At 49.0% G+C, this 27,245-nt stretch overlaps 8 protein-coding genes across 8 annotated transcripts; 3 read left to right on the top strand and 5 right to left on the bottom strand.

Annotated features, from left to right (window-relative positions):
- Window positions 1–39: 39 nt before the first annotated feature.
- Window positions 40–1,068, bottom strand: ABOM_006317 (F1F0 ATP synthase subunit 5; the record flags this gene model as incomplete). Its single annotated transcript, XM_022533446.1, has 4 exons — window positions 40–153; window positions 212–301; window positions 391–702; window positions 904–1,068. 4 exons carry the CDS (start codon window positions 1,066–1,068, stop codon window positions 40–42), a joined length of 681 nt encoding a protein of 226 aa, XP_022389173.1.
- A 445-nt stretch (window positions 1,069–1,513) lies between these two features.
- On the bottom strand, window positions 1,514–2,553 carry ABOM_006316 (Mob1/phocein family protein; the record flags this gene model as incomplete). Its single annotated transcript, XM_022533445.1, has 3 exons — window positions 1,514–1,755; window positions 1,804–2,082; window positions 2,154–2,553. 3 exons carry the CDS (start codon window positions 2,551–2,553, stop codon window positions 1,514–1,516), a joined length of 921 nt encoding a protein of 306 aa, XP_022389174.1.
- A 970-nt stretch (window positions 2,554–3,523) lies between these two features.
- ABOM_006315 (putative intracellular protein transport protein (Sat1)) lies at window positions 3,524–6,147 on the bottom strand (the record flags this gene model as incomplete). Its single annotated transcript, XM_022533444.1, has 3 exons — window positions 3,524–4,407; window positions 4,468–5,541; window positions 5,610–6,147. 3 exons carry the CDS (start codon window positions 6,145–6,147, stop codon window positions 3,524–3,526), a joined length of 2,496 nt encoding a protein of 831 aa, XP_022389171.1.
- Window positions 6,148–6,972: 825 nt separating this feature from the next.
- On the bottom strand, window positions 6,973–7,827 carry rrg9 (mitochondrial ribosome assembly protein RRG9; the record flags this gene model as incomplete). The annotated part of the gene is made up of 1 exon (XM_022533443.1): window positions 6,973–7,827. The coding sequence occupies one exon, from the start codon at window positions 7,825–7,827 to the stop codon at window positions 6,973–6,975; it is 855 nt and encodes a 284-aa protein (XP_022389172.1).
- Window positions 7,828–9,616: 1,789 nt separating this feature from the next.
- Window positions 9,617–12,881, top strand: ABOM_006313 (WD40 repeat domain-containing protein; the record flags this gene model as incomplete). Its single annotated transcript, XM_022533442.1, has 3 exons — window positions 9,617–10,156; window positions 10,216–10,487; window positions 10,541–12,881. The coding sequence occupies 3 exons, from the start codon at window positions 9,617–9,619 to the stop codon at window positions 12,879–12,881; spliced, it is 3,153 nt and encodes a 1,050-aa protein (XP_022389160.1).
- Window positions 12,882–14,288: 1,407 nt separating this feature from the next.
- On the top strand, window positions 14,289–15,571 carry ABOM_006312 (inosine-uridine preferring nucleoside hydrolase; the record flags this gene model as incomplete). Its single annotated transcript, XM_022533441.1, has 4 exons — window positions 14,289–14,466; window positions 14,524–15,032; window positions 15,086–15,332; window positions 15,396–15,571. 4 exons carry the CDS (start codon window positions 14,289–14,291, stop codon window positions 15,569–15,571), a joined length of 1,110 nt encoding a protein of 369 aa, XP_022389170.1.
- A 4,852-nt stretch (window positions 15,572–20,423) lies between these two features.
- Window positions 20,424–21,476, bottom strand: ABOM_006311 (uncharacterized protein; the record flags this gene model as incomplete). The annotated part of the gene is made up of 3 exons (XM_022533440.1): window positions 20,424–20,578; window positions 20,653–21,046; window positions 21,138–21,476. 3 exons carry the CDS (start codon window positions 21,474–21,476, stop codon window positions 20,424–20,426), a joined length of 888 nt encoding a protein of 295 aa, XP_022389158.1.
- A 3,462-nt stretch (window positions 21,477–24,938) lies between these two features.
- On the top strand, window positions 24,939–26,829 carry ABOM_006310 (putative MFS multidrug transporter; the record flags this gene model as incomplete). The annotated part of the gene is made up of 2 exons (XM_022533439.1): window positions 24,939–26,415; window positions 26,474–26,829. 2 exons carry the CDS (start codon window positions 24,939–24,941, stop codon window positions 26,827–26,829), a joined length of 1,833 nt encoding a protein of 610 aa, XP_022389159.1.
- Between the last annotated feature and the right edge of the window lie 416 nt (window positions 26,830–27,245).

Genomic DNA, 27,245 nt, shown 5'->3' with positions numbered 1-27,245 from the left:
AGTACGGTACATGGGGTCGGAATCAGAGGTATATCTAATTTACAGGGCATCGGTGAGGGCCTTGTTGAGCTTGGCGATCTTGGAGGAGACGCTGAGGTCGATGGTGCGGTCACCGATCTCGACAACAAGTCCACCAACGAGGTCAGGGTTGACCTGGTTCCGTTAGTACTGAAAAGTGGTCTAGCATAATGCGGGGACGAAAGTGAAATACCTTGGTGACAACCTTGAGCTTCTTGCCCTGGCTGATCTGGGATCCAGAGACGGCCTTCTCGATACGGTTGATGCTCTTCTTGTCAAGCTCCTGGGATTCTCGTCAGGACCGGGTCGAAATGATATCATTTCCACACAGATGGAAGCAGAAAAAAAAATGCATAGTATGGAGGGACATACCTGAGCGCTGGTGATGTTGAGGTCGATCTCACCACGGTGAGCACCCATCAGAGTCGCAAACTTCTCGCAGACACCCTCCAACAGACCCAGACGGTTGTTCTCAGCGAGGGTCTCGAGGAAGTTCTTGACAATGTCACCCTTGTCGCCGGTAAGCTTCTGGAGCTCCTGGACGATCTGGGACTTGTCGGAAGCAGTCAGGGTGGGAGCGGAGATGAGACCGGTCAACTTGCGGTCGGCCTTGAGGGTCTCGCCGAGAACGGAGAGGGCCTTGAAGGTCTGGTCAAGGTTGGCGGACTTGGCGGAGGCAGTGAACTGTTTGTTGTCATTTAGTTAGTGACGGACATTCGAGCTTGAAATGTGATGTTTGGGGAGGGTTCGCTGCTGTCGGATTGAGGTGCAGTCTCCATGGCTCGGACGCGGTTTTGAGGGGATTTTCAACGCCTCGGGTCAATGGAAACCACAACAGAACCCAATCCCACCCAACCCATCCCACTCGATCGGTAAGGCACATACCAGAGCAGTAGCATAGGTACCGTCAACACCGTACAGAGACACAGGAGGCTTGACCTCCTGGGCCGGGGTAGCGTAGGTCCTCAGACCGTTGACAGCGGCAGTGCGAGGAACGGAGAACTGCTGGGTGGCACGGAGGCCGGCGCGGGCGAACCGAGTGGGCATCATTGTGGCAGATATCTAGAAAGAACCTCGAGGGAGTGGAGGAGGGAGGGTAGTGGATGCGAGACGGTGCGAACGTCGGTCGGAGAGGGGAGCAAATGGCCGGTGGTCGTGCTGAGATGGAGTTGAGTTGATGTTCCGTCCAACAATTCTCGCCGGTCACGTGAGTATCCGCACACGCCGGGTTTTTCGGCTACACTACAAAACACTTCGACTAGAGATAAGATCCTCATTCCGAACACACTCAACACACTTAACAACACAACGCCGCTCAATGTGATTGTGGGAACCATCTTTCTATTAAAACCATGACAGAATGCTAAAAAAAAAAAAAAAAAAAAACTAACCCCCACCAAACGCCGTCATTCAGTGCATTGGTTGATTGGAAGCCGACTATCACCGTCATGCCCAATCTAGATCCTCAATTTGCCAAGTCAACCGAACAACTCCGTTAATCACTCCGCAGCATGCTCTCAACCAGATCCCCCAGCGGACCCCAGAAGTCTTTCCCGCTCGCCAGCCGATGTTCGTCGATAAACAACACGTAGTGTTTGAAGCTTGTATTCAGATGCGGTTCGAGTCCCAGGTGCACGATGACAGGGTAATGGTGGCAGTAGATGTGTGCGTATACCCGGTATAACCGCTTGAAGATCTGACGGATGAGGCTGGTAAAGGCTTTGGGGAACGGAACGCCTAGTTTGCATTAGCGAAGTCTCACAGAAACTATGGCTATGGACATACCCAGTCGGCTGGGAAACATTTGTTCATTATCAATATTACTCTGCACCCAGCTCATCAAGTGTTCGATGTACTCTGGAGCAGACATCTTGGTCGGCCGCTTAAAGTGCTCCGAGTCTTGCCAAAGGTACTCGAATCTATCTCCCATGTCAGTCGTAATCCAGACAATCCCCGGGCAGGTTACGCACTCATCTGTGGCTTTCATCTCCGGGCATGACTGAGGCGAACAAAACTCTGTAATAGAACCATAGAGAAGATTGATCTGATTGTAGAAATCCACCACTGCCGAGGATGGTGTATTAGCGGCGTGCGACAAGCACCCGATCGCACTGGCGACGAGTCCGAGAGCTCACCATTAACTGCTAGCCACTCATTCAAGTCCTCCCCCTCGGGTAGCATCACGGCCTTTCTGAGACTCCCACTCCCCAACGTCGCCTCTGCGAACTGTCTCAACTGGTAGCTGCTCGTGCCTTTGGCCGCGGACCGTGGCTTAAACGGCGCGCGTGTCCGCGCATTACTGGGAGGGGTTAGTCCACATGTTTCATCTGTGAGCGCGCACACAATCGGCGACAGGTAAGAAGGGGGTTGTGTGAGGGGGGCATCGTTGTAATGGATCGAGGGACTCAGTGGGCGGGGCAACGGGTGAGATGATGCTGAAAACGATGGCGGGGCAAAGGGAGTAGCACGAGTGGTGGTAGAAGCAACAAGAACAGGGGTGATGGGAACCGACATGGTGGTGATGAATGAAGCCATTCTTCTTTCTCCTCCCGGTCCTCCTTTTCTCTTGTATGAATCCTCCAGATCAAGCGCGCAAAAAAAATGCCCCGCTATCCGACCTCCAAGCACTCGGAGCTGTACTGATTTGACTTTGTTGCGGTGGGCTGAAGTGTTGAAGTGTGCGGCGTGAGTGATCGGGAATGCGCCTACATTCCAGAACCAGACAGGCAGGGGTTAGCTGGTCGTCGGGAAAGCGAGTGAGAGATGACAGAGGGACAAATCTCACTTTTCACGGAAAATGCTCAGGAACTGCGATAAATCAATCAGGTGACGGTGCGGCTGAGGGCTCTCCAGGCTAAGAAAATCAAGAAGCGGTGGGCAATCGAAAGCTCTCCGATCAACACAAGCTCAATTCCGTCATCGATCACGGCTCCCTTTTAGTCTCCACGATTTAACCAGAGCGGAACCTCTAAGTGCATGTGTTCCATGGATGCCAAAGGCACCAGTCATGGCCAATCCATGGGTTGCCCCGGTGACATCCACCGCCCTTTCACGGAGCCACATTCAAGGGATGTATGGCTGCAATTTATTAGGAATGAGTAATGGTCCATTTACATGGTTATTATTGCATTTAAATGAGGCAGTAAGGGGAGAATAAAAAAACGAGAAAAACGAGAAAAAAGAGAAAAAGAGAAAAAAGAGAAAAAGAGAAAAAAGAGAAAAAGAGAAAAAAGAGAAAAAGAGAAAAAAGAGAAAAAGAGAAAAAAGAGAAAAAAGAGAAAAAGAGAAAAAAGAGAAAAAAGAGAAAAAGAGAAAAAGAGAAAAAGAAAAAGACCGAGCCATCTTGATTGCGCTTCGTTAACAATGTCTTGCCAATAACATACATACATTTATTTACCCCACGCATGGGGAGGATATCTATGAGAGTCATTAAGGAAGGTAGGCAGTACTTCCTCCCATACAGGTAGAGACCGCTGGGGCATGTCCATGCCCATCACAACATTATTTATATAGAGTATCCTTCATTCTCCTCGGGGAGTCTTTCTCGGACCGTCTCCCCATATACCGTGAGCGGGATCGCAATCTCAAACGACTCACACCCGATGTTCTCTAAAGCATTCATAATCCGTCCCCGGTCGTCTTCATGCACGGTTTCGAGTAATGTAGCGCCCGACGGGCCGACCCCAGAGTCGGGGTGCATGGTTGGCGTCACAAACTCAAACCGTAATTCCCACTCATGGTTGACTCCAGTGGTTAGGATCGTAGGAGTGGCAGAGATGGGGATCGCAGGGCTAAAGACGACTCGCGTGGAATACAGGGTGTTTTCGAAGAAAGAAGCATGTACTTTTCGAGTGGCACGTCGGATGCTTGCGCCCGACCGCACGGCTAATGGCCCGGTCACTTTCTCCGACGTCTCTAGCGTGGCTCGAATCGCATAGCAGGGGAGCGCGGCACCGGCAAAGTTCACCGTAGCAATGATAGTTTCTCCTAATCGATGGGCTGGTCGATTGAGCACCACAACGGCAATCCGACGCCCATTGCGTGCAATCTCAAATCGATTGGGGCTGCGCGACGAGTTAAGAGCCTGGTTGCTTCGGAGAATCGCGAGATCAATAGCATCCTTGCAGGACAGTGGGCCCAAGGACAGGTCGAGGCTTGGGCGCTTTTCTAGAGGTGTCTCAGGGGGCTGTAGAAGAGCGCCCTGGGAGCGTTGTTCGAGAATATCATCAACATAGCCCAAGAACTCAGGCGCTGAGTTCCACGCGGTACCGCTGATGCTCTTAGTCTTGGTAGATGGCGGCGGGCTCGGCCCAACCTTCTGTACTCTAGCTTCATCTCGGAGAAGCACATAGGGGTTCATCAAGTCATGGCCAAGGATATCCCCTTGACCTACGATACATTAGTTGCGCTCGATGGAGAGGAAATCATGAGCTAGGGGGAGCTACTTACCATCGACACCGGAAAATACCCGAAATGGTATAGTAATGCGATTGACACGCTGGGGTTCATTACGGACACTTGGTCGTTGTGTGCCAATGACGAGGTTATAGGAAATTTTTATGGCCTTTCCCTTGTGGCTAGCAGGGAGGCCACGGGGCAAAGTGAAGGAAAATGAGTAGGATTGCTCTTCTCCGGGTGCTAGTCGGAGATCCACGAAGAGAAGCGACTGGGATGTGGATAGTAACGGTATCGATCGTGATGAGGTGACACCTCGCATATCGCGTAGGCCATCAAGCTCATTGTTGGAAAGTAGACCGCTGATGGACTCCTCAATCGCGTTCCATTTAAAAGCGCCCCAGAAACCACCACCTTTACGATTCTTGTCGCTGCTTGGAGCGCTTCGTCCGTTGGACATACCGGCAGCATTCCCTTGGTCACCCACTACGCCTTTCCTTTTGACTTCCTCAAAAGCCGACTGGTTGATTAGTGACCCATCCACTGTAAATGATGCACTGATCTGGGCATAACCCATGAGCAACGTCTGACCGTTGGGCAGCCAGGCCGCAGAGTCAACGCTGGACATGTGTCGCCCGTGTCGAGAGACAGGTGTTCGTGGGACTGTCATAGAGTAGTTCGTGTATTCCGACTGCAAAGTTTCCGAGGAATTATTCCCCACAGAGTAGAATTCGCCGCTGCTTCTATGGCTGCCACTCAAGCTCGACGTCGACATAATCTTAGTGAGCTGCGGCAAGTGGCCTGGCGCAGCTAAGGCAGAGGCCTCTTTACCATTCGACTTTGCTACCGTTATTGCGTTGCCATGCTCCCCGGCCGGTATCGTTGGTGATGCACCGGGTCGTGGATTGCTCGTGTCGCTCGCGGGAGGTGGGAATTTGAAGTCCATTGGAGGCAATTGAGGTCGACGCGTAGGCCCTCGCGGTGATTCGGCTGATTTAATCGGGCTCATCGTACCGGACCTAGAGCGACTAGCCCTGGCCGCCGCGTCCACATCAACTCGTAGACTTTGTGGAGAGGCGTTCATGGAAGATTCAGGAGGTGGGACACCCCGCGTGGTATGACGCCCGCCTAGGTTGCAGTCACTGTCAGTGCAAGTTACGAGATATCGAGCGCCACTGCCAAAACAAGTGACATACCCTTGGGAAATATGTCATCATAGCCTTCGAATCGCCTGGGTACCACCTGCAAACTCGCAGAACGCCCATGACCTCTGGCTGGCCTCGAGCGGGTGAAGGGCGAAGACGTTTTCGGGGTCCTATCCCCGCCTCCTTCGCTATCAATTGATAATATCGAAATGGATCGCTTGTGCTTGTGACCGGGGGGTGGGCCATTGCGAGGTGTCGAAGGAGGCGGAAAGCTATGGGAACCGACCAATGGTGAACTTAAGGATGAAGAAACGCGATGGGATGGGCTTCTCCTGGAGAACGTCGTCGAGGATCGGCGATTTGGGTTGGAAAATAGATTCCTCGGCGATTTCAGGGAGAAGAAGGAGTCTGAGTGAGGCGTGCTACTGCCCGGCCGAGACGATTTCCTTTGAGGTGAGAGCTGCCTGCCATTGTTGCTCTCCACGTTTCCCTCCGCAACGTTCTTAAAGGTGATGGTACATTCCACATCCTCACCGGCGAATATTGTCTGATCTTTCCATTTCACAAAGACTTGGATGTCCGACGGCATGGCGAGGGTCGCAAGGTGACCATATGGGCGGAGAAAAGCAGCAGGAAGCAAGAAGCTTGGGGTAAACGGTGGGTACCAACAGCCGCCACCAGAGGGTGTCCGCTTCTTCTCCGTTTAACGCCGCCGAGGTGATAAATGAATAGGATAGATGGGGAAAAACAAATTGACAATAGCCGGCTATGGCATGCTGTCAGATTGGATGAGCCATCATAAGTGAAAGAAGGACGAAACAAGAAAAAAGAAAAGAGAGAAAAGAGAAAACGTGAATGAACGGGCCAGAGTCGCGTTGCATGCACTTTTGTCGGCCAAATCAACGGAGAGTAACCGTCCAGGGTAAGACACTTTAGAGTTAGCGTCGTTTCTAGTCCACCGGAGACTTTTCCATCTCTTTTAGTCGTCTCGGTTGGGGTTGATAAGACAAGAGTTTATGAAATGCTCCGGATGACACTTATTTTATCTTTTTACTTTTTTCTTTTGTTGCATAGCCGTAGCATGGAATAAAAAAAATAGGGCTTGTTTTACGTGATACAGAAGAACCACTTGGTAAAACAAATCTCCACAAAAGGGGACACATTAATTATGGACTAAGTACTCTGTAACTCAGGGTTTCTGCACAATGCTGGCGATTTCAAAAGACCAAGGGGTAAGGAGAAAATGGAAGAAGAAGAAGAAGAACAAAAACAAAAGAAAGAAAAGGGAGGGGGGAAGATAATAAAAGAGAAGCAGTAACAACGTAATTTCGGGTGTTCTTATGTACTATTAGCAGTATATATGTCTCTCCAATATGCACCATGCTTTCATGATTCTCTAAAACACAACAACAGATTACTCCGATGGTTTGTTGCCTTCTTCACCCTTACCATACAGTATATTTGAATCATCTAAGGCCTCTGTGCGTTTTGTTTTCGGTCGGAGACCCAGCTCCGATAGATGACTCCAGATTCGATCATGTCGCTTTTCCCATCGCTTGCGCCGATCCTCCATTTCCGTTTCAGAAGGACGCCATTTGCTTTTCAGAATACGCCTAATAGCTTCTGGAGATACCTGGAATTGCTCGGCAAGAACAGGAGTCGTAAACTTGTCCGGAGCAACGGCATGTAAGTGGCGAATACCCTCAAGAGCGTCGGGCGAAAGCTTTTTTGATGGGTTCCATCCGTCCTTGAATTTCTTCTTCAAGGCATCTTTCTGAATTTGCCAGTTCTCCTTTTTCTTCTTGGGTTTGTAATCCGGGAAGGTTCGGTCACTGCGCTCATGTTTCTTATCGCGAGAGGATTTGTTGGAGTTTGCATCGGGTTCTGCTTGTGATGAGGAAAACTTCGTCTTCTTCGCCTTTCTTGCAGGTTTGTTTGGGTCCCGTCGATCACGATGGACTGCTGCATCCTTTTCAGAAGCTCCACTAACAGAGCCATCTTCAGCGGCATCTAGTTGTTCTGAACTTGATTCTGTAATGGCCGGCTGCGAAGGCGGTTGTGAATTCGCATGCGATCCTGGTTGGGAGGCAAGTAGCCTCGAGAGGGAAGCAAAACCCCGGCCATTGTTACAACGCTGATGGGAGTGAGGCGCCCGGCGCAAAGAGATGAGACGGGAGGAATGAAGCTCAGAGGCAAATTCGGAGCGATAAACGTTGCGGAGAAGTGTAGGTAGAGCTAGTCTAGCAGAGCTAGCACAGAAGGCTGCCATGGCCAAGCCTCTTCAAACAACTATAGAGAAGCAAAGTGAGAATGTTGCCGATCTTTGACGGGAAGAAATTCGATAGCAGAGGAATCTGGAAAAGATCCAGAACAGTTTCCACCTCAGGCGACAGCAGTAACCACGTGACCTTATCGGAAAGCGATAAGAATGACGTTGGATTTTGGGGAAAGAATATGTTACTTAGGTAAATACAAAAGGAGCCCTCAATGATGCTGTCACAGAAAACTAAGCCCAAGCCCTCTGATAAACGCAAGGGCAATGTATGTGATTCACAAATGGAGCTCTGTGGAGGTCTAACCAAGGACTCTAGTCCTTAATTCATCCATAACATCAATCACTTTCTGCCGTGATACCCTGAAATCTATATTTCTCTAGTTCGGCGCTGTGGATATAGTTCCTTGCTATAGGTGAGCTGAGAGAAATGATCCTATTCTAAGCTCGCCAGTATTCAATACTCGAAAACCCAACACTATCAAGCACTTGCCAGGTGTTTATACAGCTGCGGTTCAGCTGTACTACAGTGCACATATAGCTACGTCTTCTGTCCCCTATCACCATCCACCGGCTGTCCTTGTCCCAGAGACGCGCTGAGGTGTTGGCATGGCCTATGGTGGAAAGGATTCTCTGTCCCCTTTTATATTCGAAGATTCGAACGGGGGCTTTGTTTAAGGATTCGCTGGATTACCATTTTAGGAAGAATGATTGGCATCTCCACATCCGATATGAGACTAACTAGAAGACTAGACCACTTGGTGCTCTGTGACTGACCCACAAGGGGAGTTCAACCGCTTGGTGCCCAGTCAAACATGCTCCTTTTTTTTTTTTTTTGCGTCTCTTTTGTGGTATTTCTTTTTTGTTTTTCATTTTCCGACCTGGGTTCAAAATTGGCCAATTTCCCCCTCCCTCCCGGAGGATTTCCCGTATGTATGGAGGTGACCCTTCATTTAATTTGCTTCTTTCCAAATAAACTTAAAATCGGCGGCGCTCGCCCAAAGGAGTTTAGGGTTATCAACTCCCAAATAAAGAACAAAAGGAAGCTCTCGTTCAAGTAAATGATCTCCCTTTTAGTTGATGGATCTTAAGATACCCTTAGCTTGAGAGCTAAAAGGTTTGTCTCTTTCCCTCTGTCAGATCCTCTCTCTGCGCCAAGGGTTAAGGGCTGAGAGAGGTTCGCCAATCTTTCATTTATTCATTTATTCCTTCGTCATTCGTCTCGTAAGTTGGTTTCCTTGGGATTTTCTCCGCCCGTTGGAATGCCGCAAACACATCTTGTTTACTGACAGACAGACACAGTTGTGCTCTCTCCTTCCATTCATGTTACCTTCACTTTCTACCTTCATTCTCTCATTCTTTTGCTAGTTCTCTCTTTTATATTTTCTTTCCCTCACTCTTTCTCCCTTCCCATCACAACCTATTGGTCGCTCCTTTATACCCGGTCCACATCGACTGAGCTTCTCTCAGGGCTCCCCGAGCTCGGCCATTCCTTCACCCCTCCCACATTAATGCTGTCACCCACAAAACGCCTCTCCTGCCGAGTTCAGTCTATCATTACTATAATCTAGAGGCTTGCCACTGCAAAGCAAGAAGACATATTCTTATCTATTTGTTTTTCCCCTCAGCTTCTCCCGGTTGCGAATCACTGAATGGCACCGAAATAGCTTGTTAAAGCTGTCACCCGAAAGTGCGAGCAAAACTCTAGTCGAGATATACGTTTGAGACTCGAGCTTTTCTCCATAAAGTTCTTGAATAATTGTGACCAGATTCAGCTGAAATGGTCATGGCGTACAATTCATTGAATGTGAAAAACAAAGCAGTTGGCGCAGGCTCGTCCCTCCGAATCACTCCCACCAATTCTCCAGGTTTAAGACCCCCGCGGACTCCAAACAAGGCACCACAACACCAGGCGACCTTATCCCTACAGACCGTGATCGGTACGACTACAACTTCTCCCCATGGATTTTCCAGTCACGATCAAAGCAAGTCGTTTGCCCTTTGCGCCGGTTCAGCAGCCATCCTAGCTGAATTAGACGAGGCGGGCAATGTGAATCAACGCTTCTTCCGAGCACGCCCCTCCGCCTCGAGCGTCCATCCCGTCAGTTCATTCTACCATCAATCCACCCCTCCAAGCACACCCGACACTCGCACCAGGCCATTATCGGGCGTCAAGTCCACAGCGCATAGCGCCATTCTCAATGGCTCCCCGGCGAATGAATTGGCAGAAAGTAACAGCAGCCGTGCCTGGTCTTCACGAGAAAGAGTAAAAGCAGTCACAAGCGTCTCAATTAGCCCAAATGGGAGATTCCTTGCCGTGGGTGAGGTGCGTGGCGCAAACCCCCAACCCGATCAACAGTATAGGGTTTGCTGATCTTCTTCTAGACTGGATATGGCCCCAGAGTCTTGATCTACTCAACTGCAAAAGACGCCCCTTCCGATGTTCCACTATCCATTCTTACTGACCATACCTTCGGGGTCCGCGGGCTTGCTTTTAGCAGTGACTCCCAGTACCTGGCTACGCTTGGTGACACCAATGACGGCTTTCTGTTTGTTTGGTCGGTCAGTCTGAAAAGCGGAGCGGCAAAGCTCCATTTAACCAACAAATGCACGTCTTCGATAAGGGACATGTGTTTCATGGGCCAAACTTTGATCACGTAGGCCTTTCCAGACAATCGATAACATGATATGTGGACTAAATCATATATAGGGTGGGAGTTCGACATGTCAAAGTCTGGAGACTGCCAGAAGCTAGACCAGCATCGCCTACGAAGACTCGTCACAACATAGAATCCGCCCCTAGTTCGCCTAGTTTTGCTCCGCGAGCGCTTTCTGGAAGAAACTGTTTACTGGGATCTTTAGCTGAGAGCACGTTTACAAGCGTGGCAATGGTTTCTGATCATGAAGCAGTGGTAGGCACGGATACGGGTGCACTGTGTTTTCTCAGTGACGCAGAGGGCTCCCAGAAAATAACTCTGGTGGAGAACGTGGGTTTCAGCATTACCTCCTTAATGGTGGACTCGGATCGCTCCTGTGTATGGGTTGGCGGTCGAGGCAGGCGAATGCAGAGGTTCCCAATTCAGGTTCTACAATCATCTTCTGCTCCCTTGTCGCCCGGCCTTTCCGAAATTCCCTCCGATGAACAGAAATGTAGGGGGCCTGCTATCACATGCATGGGATCCCTAACAACCCACGTGGTTACAGTTGATACGACCAGAGCCATCCATATCTACCCATTTGATGCCATGGAGGATGAACAGGGCCATGTGGAGACTACCATGCCTGCTCATCAAGATGCGGTGCTTGGGATCGGCCCATTGAAAGTACCGAATGACCTCGAGGCCGACTTTTTCACGTGGTCATGTAGGGGCACAGTGAACTTCTGGGACACTCATGGCAAGTGCCGGGCTTCTCATGTTATCCCTTTGGAGGAAGTTCCGGGTGTAGATGAAGAAGCCTCAAATGAATTGAGGGTAGTGAGGACCAGCAATGGGATGGATCTGTTCGTTTCTGGCGATAAATTCGGTGTGTTACGAGTGCTAGAAGGACAGTCTTGGAAGTGCATGGATCAAGTTCGAGCTCATGGAGCCGAAGTCACTGATATTGCGTTGAACGCAGCTTCCGACTCTTGTCTCATTGCCACTTGCGGTCGTGACCGCATGGTTCAGCTTTTTCAAATAACAGAAGACAGCCTACAGTTAGTCCAAACGATGGATGACCACGTAGGCGCTGTGGGACAGGTTCTTTTTATTAACGATGGGGAAAACCTTCTCTCATGCTCTGCTGATCGCACAGTGCTAATCAGGGAGCGTGTGACCCGAGAGGCCGATGGCGGTGTTTCTATAGCTTACATGATCTCCAAAGTCATAACATTAAAATCGTCCCCGGTGTCTATGACCTTGTCCGCAGATGACGCAGACGTCCTTGTCATATCCACCGCAGACCGATGTGTACACCAATATGAGATACCGTCCGGTCGCCATCTGAATTCTATCCGAGCTGTCGATTCCGATTCAAATGATGCGGTGGTAATGGGTGCATTGACAGTAGCTGGGGGAATCTTGGGACACAGTCCCAAGCTATTAATAGGAGTGGCCAGCACTGATAAGTCGATACGTGTGTATGACTTGGACCGTGGTGTATTGCTCACTGGTGAATTCGGCCATACCGAGGGTGTCAGTGACGTGCAGTTGCTGGAAAGGAGCCCTGGTCCGTCCAACGGAACCGTCGTACGCACCTTGATAAGCTCAGGTATTGACGGTGTTGTCATGATGTGGAACATTTCGGTGCAGCCCCTCCAAGCCCAAGATATCACAAGAACCACGTCAAAAGAGGAAGACGAGGGTCCAAAGGAGATGGCCCTTTCCAGACCTCCTATACGGAAGATCTTATCTAAGAATGAACTTGCCGAATTTCGACATGAACATGGGACAGGGGCCTCTACACCAATGCGCGAGCAATCTCCACCGCTCATACGCAAACTGTCAAAACTTTCTCTTGCGCCCTCATCGGCCAAGAATGTAGACGCCACACCACGGACGCCGACACCAGCATCAGCACGCTCCAGCTCGCGTCTAGAGAGGTCGCGTAGGACACCATCACCTCCCAGTCCCAAGTCAACCCCCGCGAAAAAGACCAGCCACTTGAGCCACAACAATCACCGCTCACCACTAGACGTCCGATCCCGTAGTAGGTACGGCGGAAAGACTGAGTTTGGCAGTCTTAACATGTCTACCGAACAAGTCTGCCGTACACTGCGAGCTTACAGAAAGAAACTTAATGGGACGAAGGATAATCTGCCCTCTCAAAAAGAGCTGGAGCGGGAACTCGGGCTTACGCTACGGGCTTTGCATTCTCGAACAAAAGGCTGTGAAAGCACTGAAACGGAGACCGACAGCAGCGGGAAAGAAAATGGAAACTTGAACACAGGAGCGCCCTCGGTTCGTAATCTCGATATTCATGTCCCTTCTTCTTCAACTGCTAATATGAGTCAGAAGCCATCCCCGACTTCTTCCAGGAGTCACTCGACCGAAGAAGATGCGGAGGGATGAAATGTATTCCATGTCGCTCTTTTACGCCATTGAACGCTTTTTATAGTCTTGTTCCGGTCGTTTTTAGTTCAACTCTTTCGTCACCTTTTCTACATTGCATCTTTTGCTGCGAAAATTTTCAGCCGACTGGGTACTACCAGTTTCATTTTGCATGGGAAAAGCGAAGGTTACTTTATTTTGGGTTATGTCAGAGAGTGATCTCCCCTAGCATTGTGGTTGTTTAGCTGATCTTCTTCCTTCTCTTTTTCCTTCTTTTGCTTTTGATGGATTCTTTAGCAGGTCCAGTGGAGTCTTTGGTAACGGCGCCCTATCTTACTCTTCGGATTTTTGTTTATTTTTTTTTTTTTCTCTTCTCTATTGCATTTGCCATTACAGCCCTTTGCCCTGTTGGTAATTCAAAATCTCTGCCATCGCTTTTCACCTGCGTTTCCTTCTCTTCCCCTTCCTTTGCATTACTTTTCTTTTGGCTTCACCGACGCCCTTCTTTGCTTCTCCTGCTCGAGTTAAAAATGATACCCAGTATTTCCCATGGGTGGTGGGGAGGCCTTGTTGATCGCAGGTCCCCCCGAACCCTGTTTTTATATTGACAGTGTTTTCCATACACCACTCAGATCTGAATGAAGCCTGTTCGACATTATAGTGATGTCCGTTCCCTATAAAACCGTTCAAGTTTCTTGATATCTTTATATTAAACACGAGCATCTGGACCTCATGTTTTCCAAGCTTGCCATATTCGCTAAGCTTTCAGTTCTCGGGACAAGAAGCAGTGGAACCAATGACTATATAATAACTCCGAGCCTTTTTTTTTTAGCGTGATATTGCACTTACCGTTGTCGGTAATTCCTACAATGAAGATAAGGAACTGCCGAATTTAATATGGTTATCGGCAGTCTTATCTCTTCCAGTCTCACGCCTCCGAATCTCGCTCTGGGACATATGCTATGATACCATTACGCCTTACTACGATCGAATTCAAGGCCAGACGGGTGGGATATTCTTTATGGAATTAAACTTTCGATAGGACACCACCATGATGCTCTCTACATTGGCTCTATTTGGCCATCAAGTTCTGGGAGAAGACATCTGCTTATTACTTGAGAAAAACTTGAATCGCAAACACCTACCCGCATGGGAAATGTGGACGCTGATCGTTATCTATACCCACCTTTCCTTTCCGTTAAGGTCATAGCCAACAAAAGACTATCGTGTGGTGATGAAAAACCGATAGGCGCTATGGTGCACGATAAGGTGATGGCCAGGAGAATGGCCGAACTTCAGTGAGGAGTAGTCTAGTTGATTGAGTCTAACCCACCACCGCAAGTACCAAGCATATAAATGCAAACCGAGCCGCCATGCGGAGAAACGATGCAACTTCGTACCTGAGACTCAAACGCGGCTTCTGCGAAGATGTGGCCGATTCGCTCTCTTTCATCGTTATTCTTTCTTTCTCTGGCCCTGTGTTCACCCGTCAGTAGCCAACCCGAAAAAAGATATGCTATCCTGGATAACGACTGGGGGGCGATTAGCTTTCTTCCATTCTTGATCGCGCTCAAGAACGACGTCCACGTTCTGGGATTAGTCTCCGGTGAGCTCCTTATGTTTTCTTATGCGGTACCGGCCACTGCTTTTAACACTTTTCTAGACACGGCCAATTCGTGGCAGCGTCAATGCGCATATCATGCGCTAGCCAACCTCGAGGTCGGAAACCTCAGCTGCATCCCAGTCTATGCGGGCGCTACCTATCCCCTGATCAATACACCAGAGCGCTTCCAGGCATGGGAAAGCGTGCACGGCAAACTTCCCTGGGAGGGCGCTTTCGCTTCAGAGAATGCAACGGCAGAAGCACTCGGTAATGACCCAACATCAGGTGATCCGAACCGGATCGTCAAGGGCGCTTTTGTTGAGGGATTCCCCACGACTAAGATCGACCACTCCACGTCTGCCGCCAATTTCATGGTTGAGATGGTCCACAAATATCCGCATCAAGTCTCCATCTACTCTGGCGGAGCGTTGACCAACATTGCCTTGGCAGTGCGAATGGATCCCAATTTCGCCTCCCTGGCCAAAGAACTGGTCATCATGGGAGGATACGTGGATGTGAACATGTATCAGGTTACGGGTGATTATTTGCAGGCGGACATAAACTCCGATGTAGGTACACTGACTTACTATTCCAAGAACGAAGCCAGTAACATCAACTACAGATCAACCTGATGATCGACCCGGAAGCTGCGAAAATTGCTCTCAATGCAGAGTTCCCCGATATTGTCATTGCTGGAAACGTGGCCAATCAGGTACAGTCGACGCAGGACTACCTCGATGAGGTCTACACAGTCAAGAATGAGTATACCACACTCTTCCATGACCACTATGGCACTGAGTTTCCTTTCTGGGATGAAACTGCAGCCGCCCTCATGGTTGACCGGTCTCTTGCTATTAACACCACTACTGGTCAGTGGAGTGTCTGGGTTCCGTATTGTTCAACAAAGGACGAAGTTACTAACTGATCTGTAGCCTATATCGACGTCGATATCTCTTATGGGAGCCCTAATTACGGAAACATTCATGTCTACCAGACCATGCTTAAGCCACCGGGCGTGCGCAACATCACCTATGTGAACCGTATCGACGGTGAGAAACTCAAGGACATGATGAAGCAGGCTATGTGGAATCCTCCCACTTGTTCTTAAGTGGATGACATTTGCCATGGCTATCTTAAGATAAGACTTCACCCGTGTTGAATATCGATATAGAACAAGAATACTATCTTGGTTATGGAGTAGAGCTCCATGCAATCCATTTTACTATCATCTGCCCTGAGTTGACCCTTGTGTTTATATCTTTCTCAACATTAAACATCACTGCAGTGACTGTGTCTTACTCCGCCAGGCCTTGAGGCGGCTTGTAGGTATCGCCATCAAGAACCGACTGGCCAGGGTTAAAGATTTCTTTTGTCAGATCAAACCTTTGTTCCGCATGTCCTAGGAGCAAACGGATGGTGTGTGTGCAAGAGAGATCGTCATGAGTGCGGGCTACCAGAGGCTTATGTATCAGTGTTCTTAACCCCGTCTAGTCCCGAAATGCCCCGTAATCCTTGCCTCGTGCTGCCTTATAGTTGAAACTACCTGTTCAGAGGCTATACCACCTACCGGAGTTCTGCGCTGAAAATCACACTTCGGGAGACCATGTTTCTCTAGAACTCCCCACGGATATTGCATTTGGCGCAGGTTCGTATTTTACAAGGTGAAAATATTCAGCCCACCGGAACTAATAATAAAAGACAGTCAGCTGCGGGGGCTATGTGGCATGTTTGATGGCGAAATACGCCGTCGTCCATGCTTCGAAGCATGAGACACTGCGAACGCAATCCAATATTCGAACCGCGTTGGTTCAATTCTATCGTCCGATTATTGCATCTAAGCCCGTCCAGATGCAGTTGCGCGAAGTGAGTCTCGGGAAAGCATGATCCACATTACGCGTGGAGACGTTTCAATCCGGGAAGATTGCAGCATCGGCAGATCTATGGTGGGAGAGAACCCCTCCCTATCCATCCCACTGGACTTACTTCCACATAAGTACTAATGTAATTCCAGGCTCTGTGACTTTAAATTGCCAGGCATCAGTCTCCGGACCGGCTGGCAGCCGACCCCCCGTCGAGTTGATTTATCCGTGCTCGAAAGGGACGGTGACCCTGAGTGGACATCCTACCAGACTGCGTTTCATCCCCATGGATTTCGACGTGGTCACTCCTATGTCCGAAACTTCATACCGAAGTCTTGGCCCTCGGATATCAAATTCACAGAGCAATGGATCCTGCCTGGCTGGGACTGCCTCCCTCGCGGATCCTGTGCAGTGCAGAAAGACGAGGATAAAGCACGATGGACTACAGAGATGATCCAGTTTGCGATAGATATGAGCCTCCCAGTGCAGGAGAACTTTTTCCCACGAACGAAGCGCTTACCCATGGGTAGTGTTGCTGCGACGCTCGAATTCGCGGCGGCCCAAAGGCTTGCTCGGATCCAAGGAAAACCGAACTGGAGGGAGCTGGAGCTGGATGGGTCGAAGGAGCCTATCACGGAGACTGTTAACGTAGCGTTGTCTATTTCGACTGAGGTGAAAAGAAATCTCCCACCGGGCGGTGTTCGATGGCTCTACTTGCGCAGTGAGGTCAAGCGCATTGTGGATGGAAGAATGGATATGGAAGTTCTTTTGTGTGATGAGACCATGGACTTAATTGCCATTAGTCAACATGCTGCACAGATCATCCCTTCGGCACAGAAATTGGACAAAAGAGGGGGAAATGCGAAGATATGACTGGATTGATAGCCTATTGTCCAACAGCGTTAAATGACAGTGAATAACAGAGCTTTTGTGCAGTACATATTTTTGGCAGGTGGTATCGAGAAGCTTCTCTGATATCAAACTAGTTACAATCTTCAAAGTAGACAATCTGGCAATCTGCCCAACAGTTCTAGCCTCCTACAGAATCCAGTCACGGTCCAAGTGGCAATTCTAGAATCTTATTCTGCAATACCTGTGTTAGTGGTGGATTATCCATGATACTTCTTACTATTTGGTTGGACCTGTCAGCTGCAGCTTTCTCCTCCCTCTAAGTCCCTTGATAGACACTGATCCAGTGCAGACTAATACCTAATATCTCTTACACTAGACAGCTTGGTGACATTGATTACCTTGAGGGGATCGCGTTTCGCTTTCTTGGCTATAATAAGCGGCCTTAAACTAACCTCTCTGATCTATGGGATATAAAAACTCTATTGTATAACCCCATCTTTAGTGATATAGCAAGCAAACAGACGGTCCCCGTATCCCACCCTTCTCTAGAGACTAGAATATATACTTAATGGAGATTATAGTATCCCCTTATATAACTTTGAGTCTAATTACCGAGGGTTCTTATGAGAACGGGTGTCCAAGCAAGTCCGTTCCCAACTGGGCCAAAAGGTTATCATACCTCTCAGACCCTAGGTCTGAGATCGCCTGAACCGCACCTTATATAACTATATACCGGAGCCCGCCATGACACTTACTAGAGAGAGAAAGAGGGAGAAAGAGACCGTTTATAAGAAAAGAATCCTCCAAGGATTAGCCCGCCACCTCTCTAGGTATACGTGATGATAACCCTTTAAAAGTAAGGTGGCTACCTACTAGTACCTAACAGGTATTGCTCACTAATGATCTTTTTTCTCCTGGACTTTAGCGTCGCACGAGCACGACACATAAGGAACAAGCCGATGACCGGAGGATAATTGATTTGGAATCCATTTTAGTCCGTCTCTGGGTTAGTAGTTCGTTGGCCAGCACGCGCTTTCAACACCCCAAACGCGGTGTGGGGCGACTCTGCCTCCGGATATTAGGCAAAGATACTGAAGCGCTCCGTCGAACTCATGGAGTGACAACCTGGAAAACAACGACTTGGTGCCTTAGGATGCTCCGATTTTGGCAGCGTTTGGTGCCTTGTTCATTACTGACCTAGGCGAAAACTAGTTCTCCTTGGACCTAGCTGATGATCATTGTCATTTGCGCGTAATCTGAGCTCCCCCAGTGCAAGCTGGCCAACGCCAAACGGAGGAGTTGCGGCTGCCGCAGTGAGAGCTCGCAAAATCAGTTCCACAGCTATGGCTTGATTTTCAATGTAGTCTTGGATACTACTGCTGTCGGGGCTGTTGTGTGTTTCTTTCTTTCTCCTCCTCGACTTGTTCTATATATATATATATATATAGTGTGAGTGTTTCGTGGTCGCCGTAAAGATGAAGGAAGGACTGGTTAGGCCATGGAGACGTTGATGTCGTCGTTTAAATTCTTAAGGAATGGATTAGATTCCTTAGCTATCGAGAAGTTTTCCAAGAATACCTTATGAAGACCTCGAGTGAGGCCATAGAGAGAAATGCTGAACTAGATCACATCTGTCTCCAACCTACCGGCACCACACCGACTTCCATGCATTGCTAGGAGCACAATTCTCCGGTGATATCGTATCTAAATAAGCCGACTCAATGTTCTGGGGCCTGGAGAGAACATGTAGTTGCAGGGCGCTCAGGTCCAGAATGGATGGGACATCGCACCCTCGATATCGATAAGGATATCTAGATGCAAGTATTCCGAGGCCATCGAAGTAATGTGCACCTTGTTTTAAGGACCGGAGTTCGACGTACCGGCGACCGTGCTCTATGTTGGTGTATATCCCTCAGGCTCGTCGTGAAACATGATGTCTGAATGAGCTGAAGATGTTAGATCTTTTGTCTACCATATATAGATGTGATCATGTCTGGTATGTGCTGATTTTGAATATCTGTCTCTGAAGAGACGTGCTATGTCTAGTCGGGATGTGAACGTATATGTTATGGAATATGTAAATATAGACGATCGTAGACCGAGGAAAAGACGTGTCGTGGACAAAGCTATAATGACTACAGATGGCCAAACGAAGAAATGATCGAACAAGCGTGCAACTGGACGGTGGGAAGGAAGAGATTACTAGTAGTAGGGAGCAAATGTGATTGCGGGCAATGATCCAGGTGAATCGTTAGTAATGGCGCCGTATTGCTGTGTCTGCCAGTTTGCTATTTAACATCAACTTCGGGGCTACCATGTGTTTTCTTGACAAAGAGTGTCTTGTGATATCTAAAGAAAATTATCTTGTCGTTGATTGAGTAACAGTTACTATTTTGAGAGAGACTAGCTGTAGAAGGCGCAGTAGTTTGTCAAGGGTCATTGGGCAGTGGGACTGTAGTTTGAAGACATCTGGCTAGTGAGTATCTTGATTAAACATTCGGGGTATGGGCTTTACGATGAAGCTAAGGAGGCGTGACTGGAATTTAGGCAAGGGGTAGAGTTAATAGTGTCGAGAAATTCGATGTAGAGAAATGTGGTATATGTTGAGAGCCGATGGTGTATTCATGATGGGAATTTTCTTCCTAGGGGTTGGCAAGACTGCGGGATATGTGTTGTGCCTGTTGTGTCTTCGAAAATATAATCTATTCACATTGGGTGGAGATTGCGGGCAATCCTCTAGCTACCTTTGCCCGGTTCGGATCGTTGCGCCTCTTAATAATCGGTGTAGTTCTGTGATAAAGAAGGGATACGAGAAGAGAAAGAAAGGAGTTGTTATTATTAAATTAGCAAACGCCTCTTATAACGGCTTTGGCCATCTTGGGCGCCCAATATGCACAATACAATAGTGTCTCGGTGTAAGCCGCCAATGCTGACGCCTCAAGGTTGGGGCCTCCTAGCCCTACAGTCAGAAATTGTGCCCTAAAGTTATTGTGATTAGGTGTGATGATTGTTCATATCCGGTGGGGTGACTGCAGGCTCGCGCTCGGATCGCTAGTTCGTATAGACAAACTTGAGATGGCACACATACGACCAAAGCGGGAGCCGGCTCAGAAAGGTAGACAATGCATATAACCTTGAACTGCGGTTGCCCGCTGTAAGAGATATGTACTCCGTATTGATCGTCTTGAAATCTGGAGAAGCATACCGTGAAATACTCCGTCCTCGAATGCAGGCATTACATTTGTCCAATCAGGTCTTATCTGTGGATTCACTGGTCGATCTGACTCCAACAGTCGCATGGGGATCGGCAGTTGCGCCGCCTTCTGTGGCAGGAGAGGCGGCGATCTCGCCCGACCGCACACCACCCCCAGTGGGCGAAGTAGTCAACTCACTCACCTGGCGTTCTTTGTTCTCTGGTTAACCAGGTCCGGGTGGGTGCGAAACATGACTAGTAAAAACTTTAAAAAAAAACACTCACCTAAATCCCGGATGCGCTGTCGCAAAATTTGGTTCTCTCTCGCAAGCATTGCGGCTTCGGCCTGGTAGAACGCACCTTCGTCGCGGCTGCTCCGTCGTGCCGGGCTCTCACTGGTGCCCGCGATCCACTCAGGTCCCTCCGGCCCGCGGGGTGCATCGGACAGCGGTCGGAGACTAGGCGACGCCGCCTGGCTCGACGGCCGTGAGGGTCGGCGGCTGGATAGCGATGAGGGAAACTGAGTTGATGTTCGACTACCGCTAGCTGAGACAGGTGGGATAGTAGGAAACGCAGAGCGGTCCGAATCGTCGATGGCCGTGCCCTGGGAACCCTGTTGCTGCTGCTGTAATTGCTGCAGTTGAGTTTGTTGGGTTCGGATCATATGCAAGAGTCGGTTCTGACCGGGATCCAGATTAGTTATCATGTATCGACAAGAGGGTGGCAATTTAACCGCCACGGAAATGATACGGTGGCAGTCGGGATCATACCACTTGGGCTTCTTGTTCCTGCTCCAGTTCTTGATGCAGCTCACCCAACGAGGGGGCACGTTGGTGATGCGGGTCCCCGGTCGCAATGATCGGGCTGCCTCCGAGACTCGATGGGCTAGACGTCCGAAGTCCATGAGGACCTAGTGAGGAGCGGTGGTCGGACGGGGCCATGGAGTCTCCAGTCGGCTCATTATTATTCAGGTTAAAGTTGGCACCGGCAGTGGACCGGCGTCGCTCTGGGCCCGGCACGCCCGCACGAGAGCTACGGGATGACCGACGAGGGGCCTCCGGGGTATGGTGATGGCTGTTCTGATTATTATTGTTGTTGTTATTACTCATGGTGGCCGATGCAGGGGAGAACCCGGACGAAGAATGCTGCTGGCTGTCAGAAGAAGTGGGGAGATTCCGTACTTGACGCGGGGAAGCAGAAGAGGAACGCGACGGGGACAGAGAGTTGATATCGGGGCACATTCTCCTCCAACAGGCCGATCAAAGAAGGCGATCGAGGGAATAAAGATCAAAACTATAGGCTTTTGCCTGAGAACCGAGGATCGATCGAGTTGTCAGGAACCAAGAGAATGTCAATAGTCCAAGTAACAAAACAACACTGATGACAGTCAGTTGGTGCCAAGTAGATGCAGTTGGAAAGGCGGAGTGCCCATGCGGCAGGCGGTCAAGCCCCGTTTCAGACGGTAACGGGTCACGAGCTTGAGTCTAGGCCGAGATTGGTATAGGCAGTCTGCCAATTAAATCCCGAAAACAGCCGGATGAAAGCGTCGATCATTTGGAGCCTGAATCTCCAAACCAAACTGTCATGCCTGGAGGCGTCCCACGTGATGCATTGGAATGTACATGAACCTTCTACAAATAAGGGCACAGAACCAGGTATCCATGATGGATAAAGTTGTCCTCCTATGCATAAGCTGAGTCTGATCAGCATCGCCCGTGCCGTGTCGGGCACTTTTCCATGAAAATTCTAGAAGCTGAGGGAATAATATAGTCGAAGATTATACGAACATGTCGAAGCGATAGGGTTCATTCTCGAACCGCGACGCAACTCTGTTTTCACTCATTAAAGCCGCAAACTTTCCTTCGGCCCTGCCCAGACAGGGGAGGAATACTAGCTCTTCCATGGGATCACTTGGCATCCGGCCTTGGCTGACCGAACAGAGGCCACTTAATTCCCTTAGCTTGAATCCAGCAGCGCCCAGGTTACCCGGAATCCTTGGCTAGCTATGCTTGTTCTCACCGAAATCGTACTCATGACTAACGTAAATAGAAACCGATGTACAAATACACACTGAGTGTTCTGGTTGTACATGAAGTCAATCGTATGTCACGCGACTTTTATACTGCGCAGTAAGCTACATGCATAACAGTATAGTGCTCGGGACGATCAGATTACTATTCTTCCAATGAGTGTATCTCAGATGCTACTTTGTGTCTATTCGCTGCATCACGTATGTGGCGGTATCAACCGCCAGTCATAACCTGGCTGCTATGATGGTAACGTATGACGAGATAACCGCTCTGTGGCAATGATGATCCTCGGTCTTCTTTATCATTCTCGGTGCTTTCTGTGTTAGCTTACGGTATAATTACATAGTAAGTCACACCTCAGGATTATCATCAGGATTATCTGTGCGGTGTTTTGACTATCTGAGACGTTGCATGGTACGTTGACTGGTGGAACCCCCACTATCCAAAGTATTTACGATTTAAGGGTAGAAAAGAGCGCCCGAGTTAAATGAAGAAACTGGACATGCGATGGATTATAAAGGTACAGAGAAACTAGGGCGAAAATTTTCCTTGACAGGCTTCGATATGGTTTTCTAGAAAAAAAAGCACTTCCATCATACTTGCAGGGCAATATTACGCACATCAGGCAAACCTCTTCCATTTTCTTTTGTCTCCTGGACGAGGCTATAGACTTTTCTTTCTGGCCCCTGGACGATGATCAACTTCCTCAGAGAGCAAATGTACTTACTCCGTACTGGTGGGCGGAAGGCCGGAGAAAAGCGATTGACGTCATTTCACGGTTACCCCGAATGGCCCAAGAACCCCCATGGGACAAGAGGAGAAAAAAAAAACTGGGCCCAATATGAGTGGACCTTCATTACAGGGAACGGCTCCATTTATTTTGCTCATTGCAATGTAATGAACAGGAAAATTCTCCCCATCAAATACGAGGTGTTACGAAATACTTTTTTCATGGTTGCTTATCATCCCGATCCAAATACATAAATTCGGTTTAATACCGACCGCCCATCGGGAAGCCACGCAACTCGTGGTTGCTGATGCCGACTCCCTTGCATCGGGTCACGACCAACCCAACCCTAATCTCATGGATCACAACCTTGTCCCGTCGCGATTCAGCAATAATCTCTTTCGGCTTACTTTCGAGTATCCTATAATTAAATCCCGCAGAATCTTAATCATGAAAGTACTAAAGCATTGCCGTTCGTATAGCCTGCATAAGTAATACTGTGTGTCCGATGTGGGACTCTCTCAGTCCCGTGCCACTTTTCACTTCTTTCCCGAAGCGGGCATTCCTCGACTCCCCCGGCCCAGAACGCTTCCAGTAATGGTTGCTGGATACCCTATCTGCGCTAAGGTGGAGGTACCGAAACCACCGGCCTCGGTTTTTACCCTGTTGCGGGATGTTTTTTTTACCATACCCGTGGGGACGGTCGCTGTAGGCCGCCAGTCAGGCAGGCTATGCGCCCATGATGTAGGGGGACTATCCGCCTCCGACTAGTGCAATGTCCGGGGGAAGTCAGATCTCGCAGCTTGGACGACAGACTTCGGCCGGCGTGGCAAGTGGATGACATTGGAGTCCAAGTGGAATGCAGCCCGTCTTCCTGATTCGGTCCTGGTCTGCAACCATGGGCCAACCATCGTCAAGGAGGTTCTTCCTTGATGCATGTCCCATGCGGTCTAGTTTCCCGTTGAAAGACGAATTTGGGCCATGAAATCAGTGGATGATCGAATTTTCAATGCATAAAGAGGGACAAATTAAAAATAAAATAAAATAATTAGAAAAGAAATGGAGTGTGTTAAAAGAAAAAGCACGCATTTCGGTTTCTTTCTCTCATCTGCATGGAATCAATTTCCTCGCGAGAAGTTATCTTCTTATTGGTCTCGTAGGTATAGAGAAAAAGAGAAGAAGAAGAAAGAAAATATAAAAAAGGCAAGGATAGGTAGATGACCAACAGGCAGGACGAGGGACAGGGAATACTGTCTATCTGGTAAGTTTAGGGTGAGGTAGTATTTCCACTTGGTTCCTCAGGCCTGTTCAGTGTTCCCCCATACTTTCCCTTTCTGGGTGGCTACCTGTTTGAGCTGCAAAGCACGATTTGGCTGCGTCTTTTCCTTTTCTGTCACTGCTTTCTCTCTCTCGGTCTTTTTCTTTTTCTTTTTTTACTTTTTTTCTTTTTTTCTATTTCTATATCCTCTCCTCCCTTCCCACCTTTTCATCTCCTCTTTCCTACTTCAACCACCCTCCCCCTCCGTTTTCATACTACGTCTATATAAGTTCTTATCTTCTTTCGTGGTACACCCTCCACTTACCTCCACTTGTAAACATTTGAACCTACTTGCACATCACTTGTCACTGTATTGGGAAGATCGCTATTGCCTACTCTGTAAGTCTCACTTCTTCTACACATCTGCAGTTATTATCACTCTTATCTTCCGTGGACTCCCTCACTCGGTTTGAGCTTCCATATTGTCAGGATACTACGTCCTTGCCCTCCCTGTCTCTCCCCCAGAGTTTCTAACCAGCAATTTATAGGATCAAATATGGCCCCTCTTTCGGACCAGGCCATAAACCAAGATGAGAAGCTTCATGAGTCGGGAGCTTCTTCCTCGTCTCAGGCCGATGGAATATTCGACCTTAGTGAAAAAGAGACGGGCCTGCACAAACCTCAACTGGGTTTGGCCAATGACCCTGCGGCTGCTGGAACTACCTTCCATCAGCTGGAAAACACTGCCTTGGACGGGGGGAAGATCGAGTTAACAGAAGAAGACTGCTACGATCAGCTAGGCTACTCTTTCCCAAGTTGGAGAAAATGGATGATCATCTCAGTCATCTTTCTTGTCCAGGTGTCTATGAATTTCAACACCAGTTTGTACTCCAATGCGCTGGGGGGTATTTCGGAGGAGTTTGGCGTGAGTATGCAGGCTGCTCGTTGTGGAGCGATGATCTTCCTTGTGCTCTATGCGTTTGGTTGCGAGCTGTGGGCTCCGTGGAGCGAGGAACTGGGTCGCAAACCGATTCTCCAGGCGAGTTTGTTCCTGGTTAATGTTTGGCAACTCCCGGTTGCACTCGCCCCGAATTTCGCCTCTATCATGGTTGGCCGTGCACTAGGTGGTCTTAGTTCCGCCGGAGGATCGGTCACGCTCGGTATGATTGCAGATCTGTGGGAAGCTGATGACCAGCAATACGCTGTAGCCTGTGTGGTCTTCTCTTCTGTTGGTGGATCGGTACTTGGACCAGTTGTGGGTGGCTTTGTTGAAACATTCCTGCCGTGGCGCTGGAACATCTGGATCCAGCTCATTTTTGGAGGGTTTGTTCAAATTCTCCATTTTTTCCTCGTCCCTGAGACGCGGACTACGATTATGATGGACCGGATTGCCAAGAAGAAGAGAGAGAGCGGCGAAAATCCTAACCTCTATGGGCCTAACGAACTCATCCCCTACAGGGAGCGTTTCTCTATGAGGGAAATTCTGGTCACCTGGATCCGTCCATTCAAGATGTTCTTGACTGAGCCTATCGTCCTCTGCCTCTCTCTTTTGAGTGGGTTCAGTGATGCCCTGATCTTCATGTTCATTCAATCCTTCGGTCTCGTGTATGCGCAATGGAACTTCAGTACCATAGCCTTAGGTCTGTCATTCCTTCCGATTCTCGTGGGTTATTTCATTGCATGGGCTTCCTTTGTGCCCGCGATCAGGAGAAACGTCTACGAACGCCGGATGAGGCCAGATGATGAGCATACCCAATACGAATCCCGACTCTGGTGGTTGTTGTATACTGCTCCCTGTTTGCCCATTGGTTTGATTGGCTTCGCATGGACCAGTCTGCCCCAGACGCACTGGATTGGAACTATGGTTTTCTCGGCGATCGTCGGTATTGCTAACTATAGTATCTACATGGCGACTATCGACTACATGGTCTGCGCATACGGTCCGTACTCGGCCTCTGCAACGGGTGGAAATGGATGGGCGAGAGACTTCCTCGCTGGTGTTCTTACCATCCCTGCTACTCCATTTTACCAGAGTAAGTGACACATAAAGATTGGCTAGAAATACAGCAAGCGCTAACTAGAGGTGTTCAGATATTGGTGGAAAATACCATCTGGAGTACGCATCTACGATTCTGTTCTGCATCTCATTCGTGCTTGTGATTGCGGTCTATGTGATCTATTGGTACGGACCGACACTGCGCAAGCGCTCGCCCTTTGCCCAGAAATTGTCTGATGCCCGCGTCGAAATGCAAACCCACGGGCGCCGGCTTTCGAAGATCCCCTCTGGGTCCCGGGCGAACTCCTTTGCTCGGTCCCAGCAGAACTTGCGCATCCGTCAAAACCTTGGGAGTCGTCAGGGCAGCTATATTGGATCCCGCCCTGCTTCGCATGCCAACTCCCGGGTGAATTCGCGCGTCAACTCCCGCCGGAACAGTATTAATCAATAGATGAGCACGTCTCGACATCTCTACAACATTGGCCCGGGGCTGATTGAGTTGTATGATGACGATGTTACGGAAACGATTGACGAAGGCTACTTTCCGCCAATGACCGACATGCGGTGACCCTTGTCTTGGTTACGTCCAGGGTCCTTTTGTGGATTGGCAGGGTGCGGATCTTCTCAAAAATACTTTTCTCTTTTCTACTTCTTGTTTCTATGAGGTTCTTTTTTTTTGGGTTTCACATTCATGGGGGATTCCACTGGAGGGGTGCAGATGTATGTACTTTGGAGTATCACGAACGTGTACATCTGTGTTGCAAAACGGGTGTTCAAGCTTGACGTGTGCGTTCGAGCGATCGTACGCCTGATTGCACGTTAATAGGCTTTAATTTCTTGTTTAATCTTCTTATTTTCCCAAGCCTC

The sequence above is a fragment of the Aspergillus bombycis genome (assembly GCF_001792695.1).
Source record: "Aspergillus bombycis strain NRRL26010 chromosome Unknown contig00042, whole genome shotgun sequence".
Lineage (NCBI taxonomy): Eukaryota > Fungi > Ascomycota > Eurotiomycetes > Eurotiales > Aspergillaceae > Aspergillus > Aspergillus bombycis.
Note: the sequence above shows the minus strand (reverse complement) of the source record. Positions and strands in the feature narration are given on the sequence as shown.